The sequence below is a fragment of the Suillus discolor genome (genome assembly GCF_016758755.1).
Source record: "Suillus discolor strain FC423 chromosome Unknown F5147scaffold_13, whole genome shotgun sequence".
In the NCBI taxonomy this organism is placed as follows: Eukaryota; Fungi; Basidiomycota; class Agaricomycetes; order Boletales; family Suillaceae; genus Suillus; species Suillus discolor.
Window position 1 is genome coordinate 425,084 of NW_024541260.1, and position 13,546 is coordinate 438,629.

General features: G+C 48.3%; 5 protein-coding genes across 5 annotated transcripts; 3 read left to right on the forward strand and 2 right to left on the reverse strand.

Annotated features, from left to right (window-relative positions):
* Positions 1-194: 194 nt before the first annotated feature.
* F5147DRAFT_608645 (uncharacterized protein) lies at positions 195-3,499 on the forward strand. The gene is made up of 12 exons (XM_041432391.1): positions 195-571; positions 624-669; positions 728-743; positions 806-1,173; positions 1,229-1,546; positions 1,602-1,862; positions 1,913-2,017; positions 2,074-2,132; positions 2,188-2,340; positions 2,414-2,522; positions 2,583-2,599; positions 2,649-3,499. Exons 1-12 carry the CDS (start codon positions 395-397, stop codon positions 3,375-3,377), a joined length of 2,358 nt encoding a protein of 785 aa, XP_041295667.1. The 5' UTR covers positions 195-394; the 3' UTR covers positions 3,378-3,499.
* F5147DRAFT_62471 (H+-ATPase G subunit-domain-containing protein) lies at positions 3,482-4,240 on the reverse strand. The gene is made up of 4 exons (XM_041432659.1): positions 4,108-4,240; positions 3,976-4,057; positions 3,827-3,927; positions 3,482-3,775 (listed from the first exon to the last, which is right to left on the reverse strand). The coding sequence occupies exons 1-4, from the start codon at positions 4,108-4,110 to the stop codon at positions 3,587-3,589; spliced, it is 375 nt and encodes a 124-aa protein (XP_041295668.1). The 5' UTR covers positions 4,111-4,240; the 3' UTR covers positions 3,482-3,586.
* Positions 4,107-8,565, forward strand: F5147DRAFT_682752 (Symplekin tight junction protein C terminal-domain-containing protein). Its single transcript, XM_041436483.1, has 16 exons — positions 4,107-4,467; positions 4,527-4,641; positions 4,700-4,868; positions 4,934-5,061; positions 5,118-5,303; positions 5,355-5,682; positions 5,708-5,887; positions 5,946-6,346; positions 6,399-6,474; positions 6,532-6,713; positions 6,762-6,862; positions 6,910-7,234; positions 7,285-7,564; positions 7,617-7,851; positions 7,903-8,012; positions 8,061-8,565. The coding sequence occupies exons 1-16, from the start codon at positions 4,209-4,211 to the stop codon at positions 8,418-8,420; spliced, it is 3,435 nt and encodes a 1,144-aa protein (XP_041295669.1). The 5' UTR covers positions 4,107-4,208; the 3' UTR covers positions 8,421-8,565.
* Positions 8,566-11,407, forward strand: F5147DRAFT_682755 (kinase-like protein). Its single transcript, XM_041436484.1, has 12 exons — positions 8,566-8,920; positions 8,974-9,075; positions 9,132-9,314; positions 9,367-9,386; positions 9,495-9,575; positions 9,627-9,831; positions 9,886-9,902; positions 9,956-10,018; positions 10,150-10,182; positions 10,238-10,281; positions 10,333-10,411; positions 10,472-11,407. The coding sequence occupies exons 1-12, from the start codon at positions 8,772-8,774 to the stop codon at positions 11,323-11,325; spliced, it is 1,830 nt and encodes a 609-aa protein (XP_041295670.1). The 5' UTR covers positions 8,566-8,771; the 3' UTR covers positions 11,326-11,407.
* On the reverse strand, positions 11,408-12,603 carry F5147DRAFT_682757 (P-loop containing nucleoside triphosphate hydrolase protein). The gene is made up of 3 exons (XM_041436485.1): positions 12,461-12,603; positions 11,519-12,395; positions 11,408-11,473 (listed from the first exon to the last, which is right to left on the reverse strand). Exons 1-3 carry the CDS (start codon positions 12,533-12,535, stop codon positions 11,436-11,438), a joined length of 990 nt encoding a protein of 329 aa, XP_041295671.1. The 5' UTR covers positions 12,536-12,603; the 3' UTR covers positions 11,408-11,435.
* Positions 12,604-13,546: the final 943 nt, after the last annotated feature.

The window sequence follows — 13,546 nt, forward strand, 5'->3', positions numbered from 1 at the left end:
CCGGATGCGGCCGGCGGGTTCGCTCGATTTGTATTGACTGATCGGTTTATTGCAAGGCTTCCTCAACTGCCGTGAGCGGTTTGTGAGTCTACTAAGTACTGGTGCGTTCCACGGTCTACAATCTCTTCACACTAAGTAACTATTATCTACCTAGCCATAGTTTGCTAGGTAAGTTATCTTTTTAAAAATTATTCTTTTCAAAATTGTCATTTCAATCTTCCGGGGACTTGTATCTCTCCTTTTAATAACTCCAACAACCAACTCAAACTCATATCCTCTTCGCGTCTTTCTCTAGTACTAGACGCCGAGTATTCCTCTTTCCTCCCTCCCTCTCCACCTCTTGTGTATGTCTCCTCGTCGTCTGGCATAATCAGTCCATATTATTTGCCTTTTAATGGACCACTTCGCTCGCTCTCTTCAGCAACCGGCGATACAGGCAATCACTTTTGCTCCCCCAAACCAACCCCCTCCAGATGGCTCCCGTTTTCTCATCGACACTCCCCAGGATCCTGATAGGACCGACACTAATATTGCGTTCATGAAGGGTCCAAAGCGCAAACGCCTAGCAAAGGTATGCACCCTTAAACTCGTTTGGGATGCCTACCAAGCCTCTTACTACACAGGCGTGCGATGCTTGCCACAAAAGCAAACGACGATGTGACGGAACAGGTACGTACTCCATAAACAGCTTCCATGCTTATGCTAATTCTGACTGTTCTGTTTTCAGCTCCTTGCAGCAACTGGTACGTCACCGGAAAAAAACGTTTGGACGTTTCCAAATCCGTCGTTTCATTCATGTTTTTAGTTACTTCGCCTCCAAGAAATGCACCTACACAGACGCTTCGGGCAGACCTGTACCTGCACCTAGGCCGCGCAAAGGGGGTAACACAGACGCACCACCCGATCCGCGTCAGGGTTCGTGTGTCACATACCCGGAAAATATTCAGGGTAACCAACCATCCTTCGTTGTTCATGGACTACAGCAAGATGAGGTACTTGGGACCCAGGTCGACCCTGATGAAGATATTCCATTGCGCAAGCGGTTCAGGCCAGACCTCGGTCAGTCGACGTCTCCCGTTGAGACGTCTTTCAGAGGCTTGGCTCCACCCTCGTTGCCAAGCACTCAGCGCTCTTTGGAGCGTGACCCGTCACTCACAAGAGAGCTCGTGCACCGTAAGTTACCCCATATGGCGGTACACTGCTGACACTAATGAATACGCCGATGCAGTGTTCTTTGCACACCGCCAACCTCAGCGTATGATCATCCACGAGCCTTCATTTCATCATGCCCTATCTCATGGTCTCGTCCCTTCTTACCTTCTCCTTTCAATATGTGCCCTTGCTGCGCCTCTCTCGCAGCGTCCTTGTTTCAAGGAGGGGGGTTCAAGATTTGCTGGAGAGGTGTTCTTCTCAGAGGCAATGTCGATTATGTTTGATAAAGGGCAGAACTTGATTTGCGAGAGGAATCTTGCAACTGCCCAGGCTCTATGTTTGCTACAATTGCATGATCGAATGGCCAAGTCATCCTGGACAGGGCAATATCATGGTATGGAAAGTTACCATTTCTTGGTTTGTCGGCGCTTACGCCATGTACTTTGCAGTATACGCACTTGATATCCTTGAACAACTGGGCGTGTATCAGGCTGACAATCCGATCCTGACACCTACTCCTTCACTGGAGTTCATTGATGCGTCCATCGAGCGGGAATGCGCGCGTAGGGTTTTCTGGCTCATACATATATCCGATGCTCTGGGGTCTGTTCTCTACCGACGCCCTATCTTAGCAGAGGAATCGCAATTGAAATTGCGTCTCCCTGTAGATGAGACAACCTTCTTGTTCACTGTACACGATGCTGTCCCAGGTTGGTCGCCAAGCTATCGCTTCAGCCTTGAGCTCATTTGATTCGTCAAGAATATCTGGACAAACCCAGTCCTTCATCGAGATCCGAGACCGGGCAGTTAATTCGTGTCCTCTCTATACACGAGAGGATAGAGAAGACCATGGATGAATTCAACAGTGAGTGTTAGTTGCTTCGCGGGAGCCCGCATGTGCTCATTCAATCTTATTTTTAGAGCGCGAGTCCGGCAGACATCCCGTCAACACATTGTTGGATCTTGACACCAAACTCAACGTAAGTATGAAATTCCAGGGTTTATACAGATCTAGCATATTGATCGCTTCCGAAGGCGTGGGACGAATCGCTTCCTGACAGTCTTTGTTTCACCGACGAGAATCTTGCTATTCAAATGTCGTTGTTTGCCACGAGTTCCAACGTGGGAGCGTGGTGCTTCTGTGCTATGCATATTATCCACTGCTCGTGTGTTTTTGCATTGAATCAGGTGAGTTATCTTGATGTTTAACTTATATGTTCAGATGCTGACAAGACGACGGATATGGCAATACTTCGTATAGGCTAGGATGCGTTGTCGTACAGCTATGCCTGGAGGTCCAACGTGGGCGCGCGAGCGCCTGAACAAGATTCTCGCTGCTTTAGGCGACAGAGCGAAAAAAAGTATCATCCGTGAGTATCATAATGTGATTATGCTTCGTTGGGCATTTCACTAATGACGCATGTCTGTAGTGGGAGTTGCAATTTGGGTATGCTTTCTAAATTTTCACTATCATCTCACACTGATCGATGTCACAGCCCTTGTCCAAATACTGTGGAGATAAAAGCCAAAAACTTATGGAATTATCTAGTGAGTTTGAAGAGGTGTTTGGTGTTCGTATCCAAGACTTGGCTCCCCCGGCACCTGACTACACCGACGACGTACAACCTGCGGAAGGCATGCATCCAGTGGCATCCAACTCTGGCGGATCTCATGGTTCTACACCCGTTTCCAGCAACTCGCTGGATGCCGCAGCACCCCAACTAGCTGCATCTCCGGTATATGCACCGCCGGGGCGCCCACCTCCTGATGCCCGGTTCTTTGGCCAGCCTTCTTTTGGTGATGTTCGAGCCCATGCACATCCGCCTCATCCACCACAACCTGATCCCAGAGAGAAGAGAAACATTCCGCATGATGCCAATATCGATCCTGCCTTACAAATGCCACCAAATTCTAGACAAATGAATACGGAACCAGTTTCTGCCGTATCCCCGGCACTTTCGTTACCCTCACTGAAGTCGAGCGGTCTTTTAGATTGGCAACGAGCCAACGAAGGCAATCCATCACCTTCGTCAGCAAGTTGGCAAGCGTCCGGGCAACATCTTCCAGCCCCTTGCCAGGGCTCACGAGACACAACTGGGCCACCCTTTCCTTCAGCCTCGCACATAGATTACTCTACTCGTCCTGTAATGGCCACGGCTTCAACTAGCATGCCTGTCGGTTTACCGTGGCTGGCCAGCGAGTCGACAGTCTCTAGGTTAAGCTAGCATAACTGTGCTGGCTAGGTTCTTGAGCGTTTGATTTCATTTATTATTGCTACCCGTTACCTATTTTGGTCTGCACCTTGCAATCTTGTCGTTCTTTGATATTTATTCGATAATTCGTACGAACCTTTAATTATCAGATTGAGGGTATTATTGCTCATTAAGCACCCAATGTAGTATTGTACAAGTCGAGTCCATAGCAATGAAGTTGATCATTGTAATTCTGCACCACCAACCCTCTTCAGGTTCCGATGCAGCTCGGGCTTGATCAGTAGAACGCGGTCCAATAGTTTCTTCACGACCGCATCTTTGTTTGCTTCATAAGCATCTGTGATAGCCTGCAACTTTATACTTGTCTCCTTGTCTACTGCAGCCTGTGCATTGGAGGTGACTCCTGCATGCTGCTCGCTATGTCAGACTATGCGTGAGTGAAGAGAGAGTGGATGTCACACCGATGCCTCAAATGACTTGAATTCGGCTTCTTTAGCCTGTCTGTATTCATCTATCTCTCTGCTTGCTTCCGAACGCGCGTCCTTCAATCTCTGAAGGCGATCTAGTTGAAACAGTCAGTCACATGAAGTCGATTCAGACTGACACTGACATTGACGTGACTGCTGCACAATCTTAGCAGCTTCTTTCTCTGCTTCAAGAAGAGTCTGTATTCCCTGTGAGTTTTGAGCTGCCTATAATCATTTGTGAGTCTCCACTGTCATATGCTTGTTCGTCGCCATACCATGATTGCGGTAGAGGAGTGATTTAGAACTCCGACGGGATATAGTTTTCAGGAAGAGCTGCAGACAAGCTTTAACGTTGCAAACACCAAAGCTTGCAAGGATGGCAGGAAATCCGGTTGACCCGCTGCAGACACTTTCTGCAGCGTTAGCAGTACCGGCAGACTCTAAAGAACAAGCAGATATACTTGCTACTTTACGTGAATCCCTTGAAGCGCACCCAAATCCCATACCCATCCTCTGTACAACGCTCATCAAAACTGTGTCAAGTGCCGGTGATTCTCTCCTCAAGAGATGGGTTCTTGATCTCCTCCATTTTGCTATCTCTCGCTCTAATCTGTCCAACGAAGTTCGCACACAACGTTAGTTCAATCTCTGAGTACTGCCAGCGTCTAAGTCTTTTAATGTTATTACTTCATAGTCGCGTCTCAGTCGGTCGAAACATTGGCCATTTTGCTGCATGACTTAAATGCGCGTACTGTCAAGGTGTCCATTCAGTGTTTGACGACTGTCTACCCACTCCTTTTTCGTTCTTTGTGAGTTCGTATCTGTTGCCGGAGTCAACAAAAAGTCTGATATCACCTTGTGTGACAGGTGTACAAACCGTACCCTACGCCAACAATGGGATGTACTATCACAGTGCAAGGCGCGCATCCTAGAGTTTATTTGGTCGCCAACCGCCAGTACCGGTGTGAAGGTCTCTGCCATTAAGTTCATGCAGCGTGTCATTATTGTCCAGACGCGCGGTATATCGGACCCTAGGGTACCCTTCCACCAGTCTCTCCTTCATACCCACGCTTACCGTGACATCCGTTCTATAACATATAGCTTCAGAATAAGAATGATCCCAACATTTCAAATGTCCCTGTCGATCACCCCTTCCTTCCGGGTCCTACCTTAGAAGCGGAAGGCATGAAACTTCTTGAGAGCGTGATCACTATGTTGTATACCAGCCAGTGAGCATCTTCATCAAATATCTGTAAGAACTCGCGTATCTGACGCCTGCCATAAGGAATCCTGAGCTTTTGAGCGCGATACTTCACTCCTGGAGCAACTTAGTCAAACAAAGGCCCGCCCTGGTACAACTAGTTGTTTCGTCGCTCTCTTCCTGGACTCCCGCCGCTCTGTCCGGACTCCCAGCACAATCTGTCAAGAGCGTCGAAAAGGCTGTTCGTATATTGCTCATCCATATCTCGAGGTGAGTGACGTCATGGTGGTGTCAAGCCAGGTGTACTGAAGTCGAGCATAGAGGACCCCATGGCTCTTCCTTTGGAGCTCAAATCAATGAGGCGCTCTCCCTACAAGTTGCCCGCATGGAAAGAGCCTCCACAGAGGAAAAAGCAAGAAAGGCCGCCCTGGCTGCTTCTGCAACAGAAGTTAGCAAGAAACGACCTTCTTCCACACCGGCAGAGCATCCATCTGATGCTAAACGTATGAGAGTCGACGTCGACATTGCTGGAAACGCGTCTGCTGCATTCTTAGCTAGCTTTGACTTCACCACACTTCCAATATCACTCATAACCGATCTCATTGTGGCCAATCTGCAAGCATTTACAGAGCCAGCCCTACTGGAATTGGTACAAACCTACAGACAAAGCAGAGGCCTGCCTCCTTGGCCCTCCTGTTTCTAGAACTCCACAACCCGCCCCGCCCACACCGGAAGCGACGCCCACCCCCGGGCCTTCTGCGGAACCTATTGTGAAAGATGAGCCAGTAGACCCACTTCAAATGGACATGGATGAGGAGGAAATGGAATACGAGCCTGATAGGCTCAATATGGAGGTTAGAGCATCTTACCTACAGGTGACGTACGCTCATTGCAATTAATCTTATGCCGTAGCTTTCGGGGGACGAGACCGTTGCGGAGGAAGAAACAATTCCGGCGGATCTCCCAGAAGCGCTCACCATTGACCTTACCGATTCTACACTACTCGGACCAAAAGAATTAACTGACGTCGAACGAAATGCTTTGATGCGTGGATCGGTTGGCCGAATATGGGATGGTGCGGAGGAGCTAAAGGTTGATTCTGCCGTAGCCTCACAATGGCCTGGTACCTCTCCTACCGATATGTGGATGTTACTTATTGTTCGAATGGTCACACGAGTGGCGCATCTTGATGGTGACCCATCATCAGCGTCAGAAGATGGAGGGGACGGCGAGACAAAAGTTGACTTCTATTCGCGGCAAGATAATTTACGACAAACGTTATGCGATTACATTATGGCTGATTTCCCTTCACGGTATGTTTTCAATATTGCGTTATCACAAATTTATTTACTGACGGTAATGAAGGCTCCGTCTTGTCACGACGTGGATGAATGAAGAGTGGTACAACGATCGTATTAGAATGACGGATGACCCTCACTGGGTGCGTACTATGTCTTTACTCTCTCTGATTAAATTTTGCCAACGGCAAGGTTTCCAGCGACCAAACTATGAATTGTGGCTCAATCAAGTAGTTTCCACATATCAAACCGTTTTGGAAGGCAAGCCTGAGGGTAAGCCCGATGGCAGGGACAAAGCTTTTGCACGATTCCTGCTAGATTTGCCCTCCGTGCCCCCTGATGTCCTCGGTCTGTTACGCGATCTCTCCGTCGACCCTGACAAGTACGTTCGTGTATTCTTTTGCCATAACTCGGTTCGAGCAATCAACAGGATGCATGTCGGGTTTACCAGCCTTCGCGAGTTTGTTTTAGAGCGTCCATCACTCCGAGCAGAAGCCCTCCAGGTCCTTCTGGAGTTGACTACTCATCCAGGTACGTCAAGTTGTTTTTGTTGAACCCCGATCTCAAATCTCTTGCAGATCCTGTGACCAGGCGAGCAGCAATTAATACCGTGCGAAGATGGGTTCCTGGTATTGAACCCATGGATAGCATGATACGTGACTTCGCTCTTCAAATACTGCGCCGCTTGCAAAAGCGTCCACCAAAAGAGGCGCCAAGGGTCATTGATGAACAAGCCGGCGCAGGCGACGAAAATATGGAAGATGGTCAACTTCCCTCCGAGGACCTTCTGCAGACGCCGTATCTACAAGAAGAGATAGAGTTACCTGCCCGGAAGGCTCACGTGCTGCAACACGTTGAACTCCTATTTGCTCTATCTGTCAAGATCCCTGAGTTCTTGGATGAGTACGTCGATCCTGATTCATAGTCGCAGTTCTTGCATCATGCCTTTTCAGGATCTTCACGGCGTATGGCCAAATGGAATTAACAGTTCAAGAAGCCATTCAAGACTTGATCACTGCTCTGATCAAATCTTTGGGTTCAAGTAATGGCAAATTGTTAACCCTCATGCGCACATGCCCGCCGGGGAGTGAATCTCTTGCCCTACGTGTTCTAACGATCTTTACAGAGCATGGGAGACCGAGCGCGCAACTCGTAGCGTTGGTGAAGGGTCTCATTAGTGACCGTGATCTCGATGCTCGCTTCCTGATTCCAATCATCGCAGAGATGGACAAGGTATGTCGCCGTGGAAGTTGATCGTGGCGTTGCTAAATGTAATTATTCAAAGCCGGACATCCTGAAATACCTGCCCCGAATTGTCTCCATCCTGAACGGTCAACAAGAACCCAAAAATCTGGTTCGATCTGTATTCAGCTCTGTTGTCACGACGCCTCCACAAACTTTCGGGAGTGTGTCATCAAATTTGCCTCGTGTAAGGCAAAGTGAGCTGCTGACGCCAGCTGAGTTGATGGTGTTACTCCATGAAGCTGAGAAGGAGATTGGTCTCAAGAGTGCGATCGAAGGTGATAGTGATGTTCTTCTCGCTGGCCTCCTACTAACCTATTGCGATGCAGCAATTGGTGTCTGCTTCTCAATGACTGATGTCTTCCGCTCCGAAATTCTAGCGGTGGTTATGCAACAGATTGTGGATGAACCTGTGCTCCCTGTTCTTTTCCTTCGTACGGTGAGTAAATCTCGCTATTTACATTTGCTGTAATAACCAGCCAAATAGGTCATCCAGGCCGTCACGACGTATAGAACATTGGTTGGCTTTGTGTCTACCACCTTACTGTCTCGCCTGATCACCAAAAAAATTTGGCAAAATCCTCATCTGTGGGAAGGGTTTATACGATGTGCCAAGGTTATTGCGCCGGCAAGCTTTGGTGCATTGTTGCAACTACCCAAAGAGCAGCTTCGCGAACTTGTCGACAAGCAACCGAGTCTAAAATCTGGCCTGCGAGAGTATGTCACCAAAAGGGCTGGAAACAAGGCGCGAGTGGCTGGTTTCTTGGATATATTTGGTGAGGACGATGATGCATCTCCTGTTGCGCCAGCGACTCCGGATGTAGTCATGTCTTCGGTTCCTGCATAGAATGTCGAGCGCATGAATATTCTTTAAGTATTCCACTATTTCATTGTAATTGTTACGCGTCGGACGTAAAGTGGCTTATCCCCGTGTATATTCGGAAGACGGAGTATTAATTACAATCCGCTCTCCCAGAGCTTATCGTCATAATGCATCAATAGTGTCGAACAATGCGGTGAGGGTGGCTAAATTTCTCAAACACAACATTTCAGCACCCGGTGTCGGGCAATTCTACTGCAGTTTCAGACCTCTTCTACGATACTAGTGGGGAAAGATTGCCACGTCTACGAGTTCCCTTCTTTGCACTAGCTCAGACATTTGATACTGTCCTTGTTAAGCACTGCGGCCTGCTCTACAATGTCAGCAGATGCTAGGCGGAGCAGGTCACATAGCGATGACGAGTCATCTTCTCCGATACCATCACCAGGTTCTGGCACTCAGGATCGTGGTCGATCAAGAACACGGCGGCCTTCTAATCAGCTCCCAGAACACCACATGAGAAAACGGTGAGATCCATCTTACCCTTGCTATTATCAGCTTCATTGATGAGATGCACCAGAGGGTACCACTCTTTTATGACTTCCTTTGGTAAGATGTTTCACGTAGAAAAGCGCTGGAAGCTGGTACGAGAAATGGGTTCGGGTGCATATGGCGTCGTCGTGTGAGTAACAGGTTCGGAACTTTTATTGGTTGATTGTATTGATGTGCCCGAGATAGATCCGCTGTGGACGAGATCTCTGGTGAAACGGTGGCCATTAAACTCGTCACTCGAATATTTGAGAAAGTCCAGCTTGCGAAACGGGCACTGAGAGAGGTCACTCTCCTTCGGCATTTCTCAAGTCATGAGAACATTACTGGATTGATCGATGTGGATGCCATCTCCCCCGATTTTCAGGAGATGTGAGTAGAGTCCGTTCAGTGCTGGCAGAAAGAGGCTCACCCCTAATTCTAGTTACGTCTTTATGGAGGTGCGTTAACCCGCCATCGACGAATTTAAATACTGCTATAATGGTTTCCATATAGCCCATGGAAGGTAACGTTATAGATTATGACTTGAACCTTGCGCTAAATCTTTGGCAGCGGATTTACATCAAATCATAAAGTCCGGCCAGCATTTGAGCAACGAACATGTCCAGTACTTCCTATACCAGATTCTTCGTGGTAATTCATTCTGTTATGTTACCTGATCATTATCGATATGTTGACAAACAGGCATGAAATACGTCCACTCGGCCGCTGTCATTCACCGCGATCTGAAGCCAGGCAACTTACTCGTTAATTCTGATTGTGAACTGAAGATATGCGATTTTGGCTTGAGTCGGGGATTTGGCTCTGCCCCAGACGAGCAAGTGGGCCATCTCACAGAGTATGTAGCCACCAGGTGGTACAGGGCGCCAGAAATCATGCTGGCCTTCAGGTGCGACTATTTAGCCACTGTCATAATGTCTCTCTTTACGCAGGGTGCTATCAGAGGATACACGAGAGCCAGTGAGCTCGTCCTATAAATCAATCCTTCTTGTAGATGTGAATCGTGGATACAGTCGATGTTTGGTCGATAGGCTGTATATTTGCAGAGCTTATGCTTGGACGGCCCCTGTTCAAGGGTAAAGAGTGAGTTGAGTTCAGATATGTATCAACTCCAGCAAGCTCACAACCATGCGTACAGCTATGGTCAGTATATCGTGAACATCAAATTGAATCGACGTTTGATCATAATTACATTTACTCTCAACAGTTGATCAATTAAACAAGATTCTTGATGTTCTCGGTGAGTGTTCAACAAAACCACCCCCTCGTTCGTGATCTGACCGGTATTTGTAAAGGAACACCAGAAGAGGATGTTATCAATCGAATTGGCAGCGATAAGGTAGAGATAGACGCCGTAGCTTTATGAGTCCAGTTCTGACATCATGGGAAGGCACAACTTTATATCCGCTCACTTCCAGCCAAGAAACCCGTACCGCTGTGGAAGTTGCTTCCGACTGCTGATGTGCAGGGTGACTCCAGCTTTTCCATGGCACTAGGTCAATACTGATCAATGACTATCCGCTCACTAGCCCTGGATCTCTTGCAGAAAATGTTGTCTTTCGACCCTTCAACGCGCATCTCAGTTACTGACGCGCTCGCACATCCCTGGCTGGCATCATATCATGAAGAAACTGATGAACCCGATTGTCCTACCAAGTTTGAAAAGTGGAGAGACATCGAGAAGCTTGAGACCCTTGAAGATTTTAGGAAGGCACTATGGGAGGAAATAGAGGATTACAGAATGGAAGTGCGAGGTATCACACGCGAGCCGGCAGAGCCTGGTCCACGTGAAAATGCTCGCGGAGAGACTCATGGTTCCCCTGAAAAGTCTCTGGAGTCCCGGGAGAGCGTTTCTGAATCGCGAAGAATGGACAGCTCCGAAGTTGTGAGGGAGGATGTGGTCTCGGATAGTCTTGCCCTACCAGCTGCCTTGGACTACTTTCGCCCGTGCACGCCTGAAGATCCTGTCGTCAATTATGCACGGCGCTCCAGCATACTTCAACCGCAACGCCAGCCGTCTACGTCTACGTATAGCTCGCCACCGGCATCAACTACGCAACACCCATTCGTACCCATGTTTGATGGCCTGCCGACCGGTGCTAGTGGTATCGTATTTCCTAACGAAGGATACATATTACCTGCTCGTTCCCGTGCGGCCTCGAATGCAACGGCAGTAGGGAGTGAAATAGCAGTGCGGAAAATGTTGCGGACTTTGTCGACGGTATCAATCCATGAGAGTGTAGAAGGATTGCCGGGTGGTTTGGCCGGTGTAGCACCCATCGGCAAATTCATTGTGGGGCAAGAATCCGAAACAGATGCCCTGCCCAGTGAGATGCCGATGGAGTTCAGTGTTCGCACCAGGAAGGAGGGGGGAAGGAGTTAGCCACATAATTTTGTCTTGCATAGAATCATCGATCTTCCAGTGTAGAATCTATCGATACATATATGATATACAAATTTCAATGAGGTTGCTGCGAATTGAAACGGCTAATATTAGGGGGTGCTCTCGTTTCCCAATATCTTTTTGATCTCTAAAAATTCATGAGTAAAACACCAAAAGGATGGTCAGCACTCACTGTCAATAATATCAAGGTATGCATCCGACGCGGGGCTATCGGGGTATTCGTCCAAAAAGCTAACACCATAATCTGCGCTCTTCCCAATTCGTGGGTCAAGTGGGACCTTACCCAGCAGTTGAATGCCAGTTTCCTTTGCTAGTCTTTCGGCACCCCCAGTAGTTGGCTTGAATATTTGACTCTCCGTCTTGCATCCAGGACAAACAAAACCTGACATATTCTCCACAAGGCCCAGCACTCGTATTCCCACCTTCCGGCAAAAGTCAATTTCTCTCCGAACATCCTGTAAGGAAACCTCCTGCGGCGTGGTCACAAGCACAGCACCATCGATGCCGCTTTCCTTCAAGTACTGAACGACACTAAGATGCTCATCTGAAGTGCCAGGAGGTGTGTCAATGACGAGGTAATCAAGATCACCCCAGTCAACATCTTTAAGGAACTGCGCAATGAGCCCATTCTTCTTCGGACCACGCCACATAACAGCGTCTCGTGATGAGGGCAGCATGAAACCGACGGACATGATTCCGAGATTATCCTGTACATAAACTGGAGACCAGCCCGATGAAGATGAGTGCACTTGCTCTAAGGCAACGCCGAAGATAGTGGGTATAGATGGTCCACAAATATCGACATCCATGACACCAGTTTGTATTTGGTCATCTGCAGCAAATGCCCAGCCAAGCTGGGCGGTGAAGGTAGATTTTCCGACGCCGCCCTTGCCGGATAGAACGAGGATCTTGTGCTTTACGGTGGCCATCCGATCGCGAATCAATGGCAACGCTGGGTCTGGACCCTTGGGTGTGTTAGAAGCGCAAATATCTTGATTTGCGCATCCGTTGCAGGCATCGGCTTTGCCAGCTAACTCAGATTCTGTGCCCTGTCATTCAGTGTAATCAGTGATGAAGTCGAGTCAGGACATTAGTAAACTTGGTTGGGGCTTACAGGGCAGTGTTCCGGTGCGTTTGAAGGAACTGATAGAGAGTCTGGAACTACAGCTGAACGTTGTACTGCAAGCATCTGGAGGGCTTGAAAGTTGAGCGCAAGTCACGTTGAAATGGCGGCCAATATTAATCTACCTTACTAATAGCCGGTACAAAGCTTTAGTCATAATATTCCAGGATTTGCTTCTTTCCATCAAATCGTCCACAACTTCATTGGCACAATGCCATTTCATGCAGTCGCGCATTTATATGATTCATGAGACGACAGCGTTGAAACACAACACGTTCGACTCGAGTCCGCACTTGCAGTTAACCCATGCCTAGGTAGTAGGAGCGGAGGATGCTTTTTTGTTTGCGCATTTCGTTTTTGCCCTATAATTGTTGGTACCCGAGTCACCGACAAATATGTCCATGGCGTGATGCTGCATCTTCCGCGTCAAAGTTTCCCTGTGTGCAAGTAAAGGGGCTTAATCAGGGTTTGGCTCGAACACAGCCAACCAACCTGCCCCCCAATTCTGTCCACCTTCGGTTGACTACGCGCCGGCACGACAACGATCTATGGCGAGATGATCATCTATGTCCACCCACAGTCATTTTTTCTTGATGTTCAAGATCGCAACCAAGCCACGAACCTCATCCCGCCCTTTTCGCCGACCGACTCACAGATCCGATTTTTGACACGGACAGCGTTCTTCAACTAGCTTATAAATACTTGACTAAATCCTGGATTCGTTATACCGCCGAGCGGTGAACTCGATCCAGACTCCAGAGCACAGTTCGGTCGGTGCCTTTCAGAGAGCCGAAAAAAAATAATTTTACCAGTCACGCATGAGCCGCTGTCTTTCATTTGCTAAACCTGGTACTAGGATGGCCCACGCACCAGACACTTGTCAACAGCAGTCCACTGTCGCGGAACACTTTCGACCATTCAGTAAGTTTTTTTTTGCGACCTTGTCATGACTATCCATCTCTCATTGCTTCTCATTGGAGATACGGGAATCCCCCCCATTTCGGCACAAGTGATACGCCGTTGTTCTGGATTGTCCTCGAAACCAAATACGTAAACTTTCGTACGTGTGTTTTCATA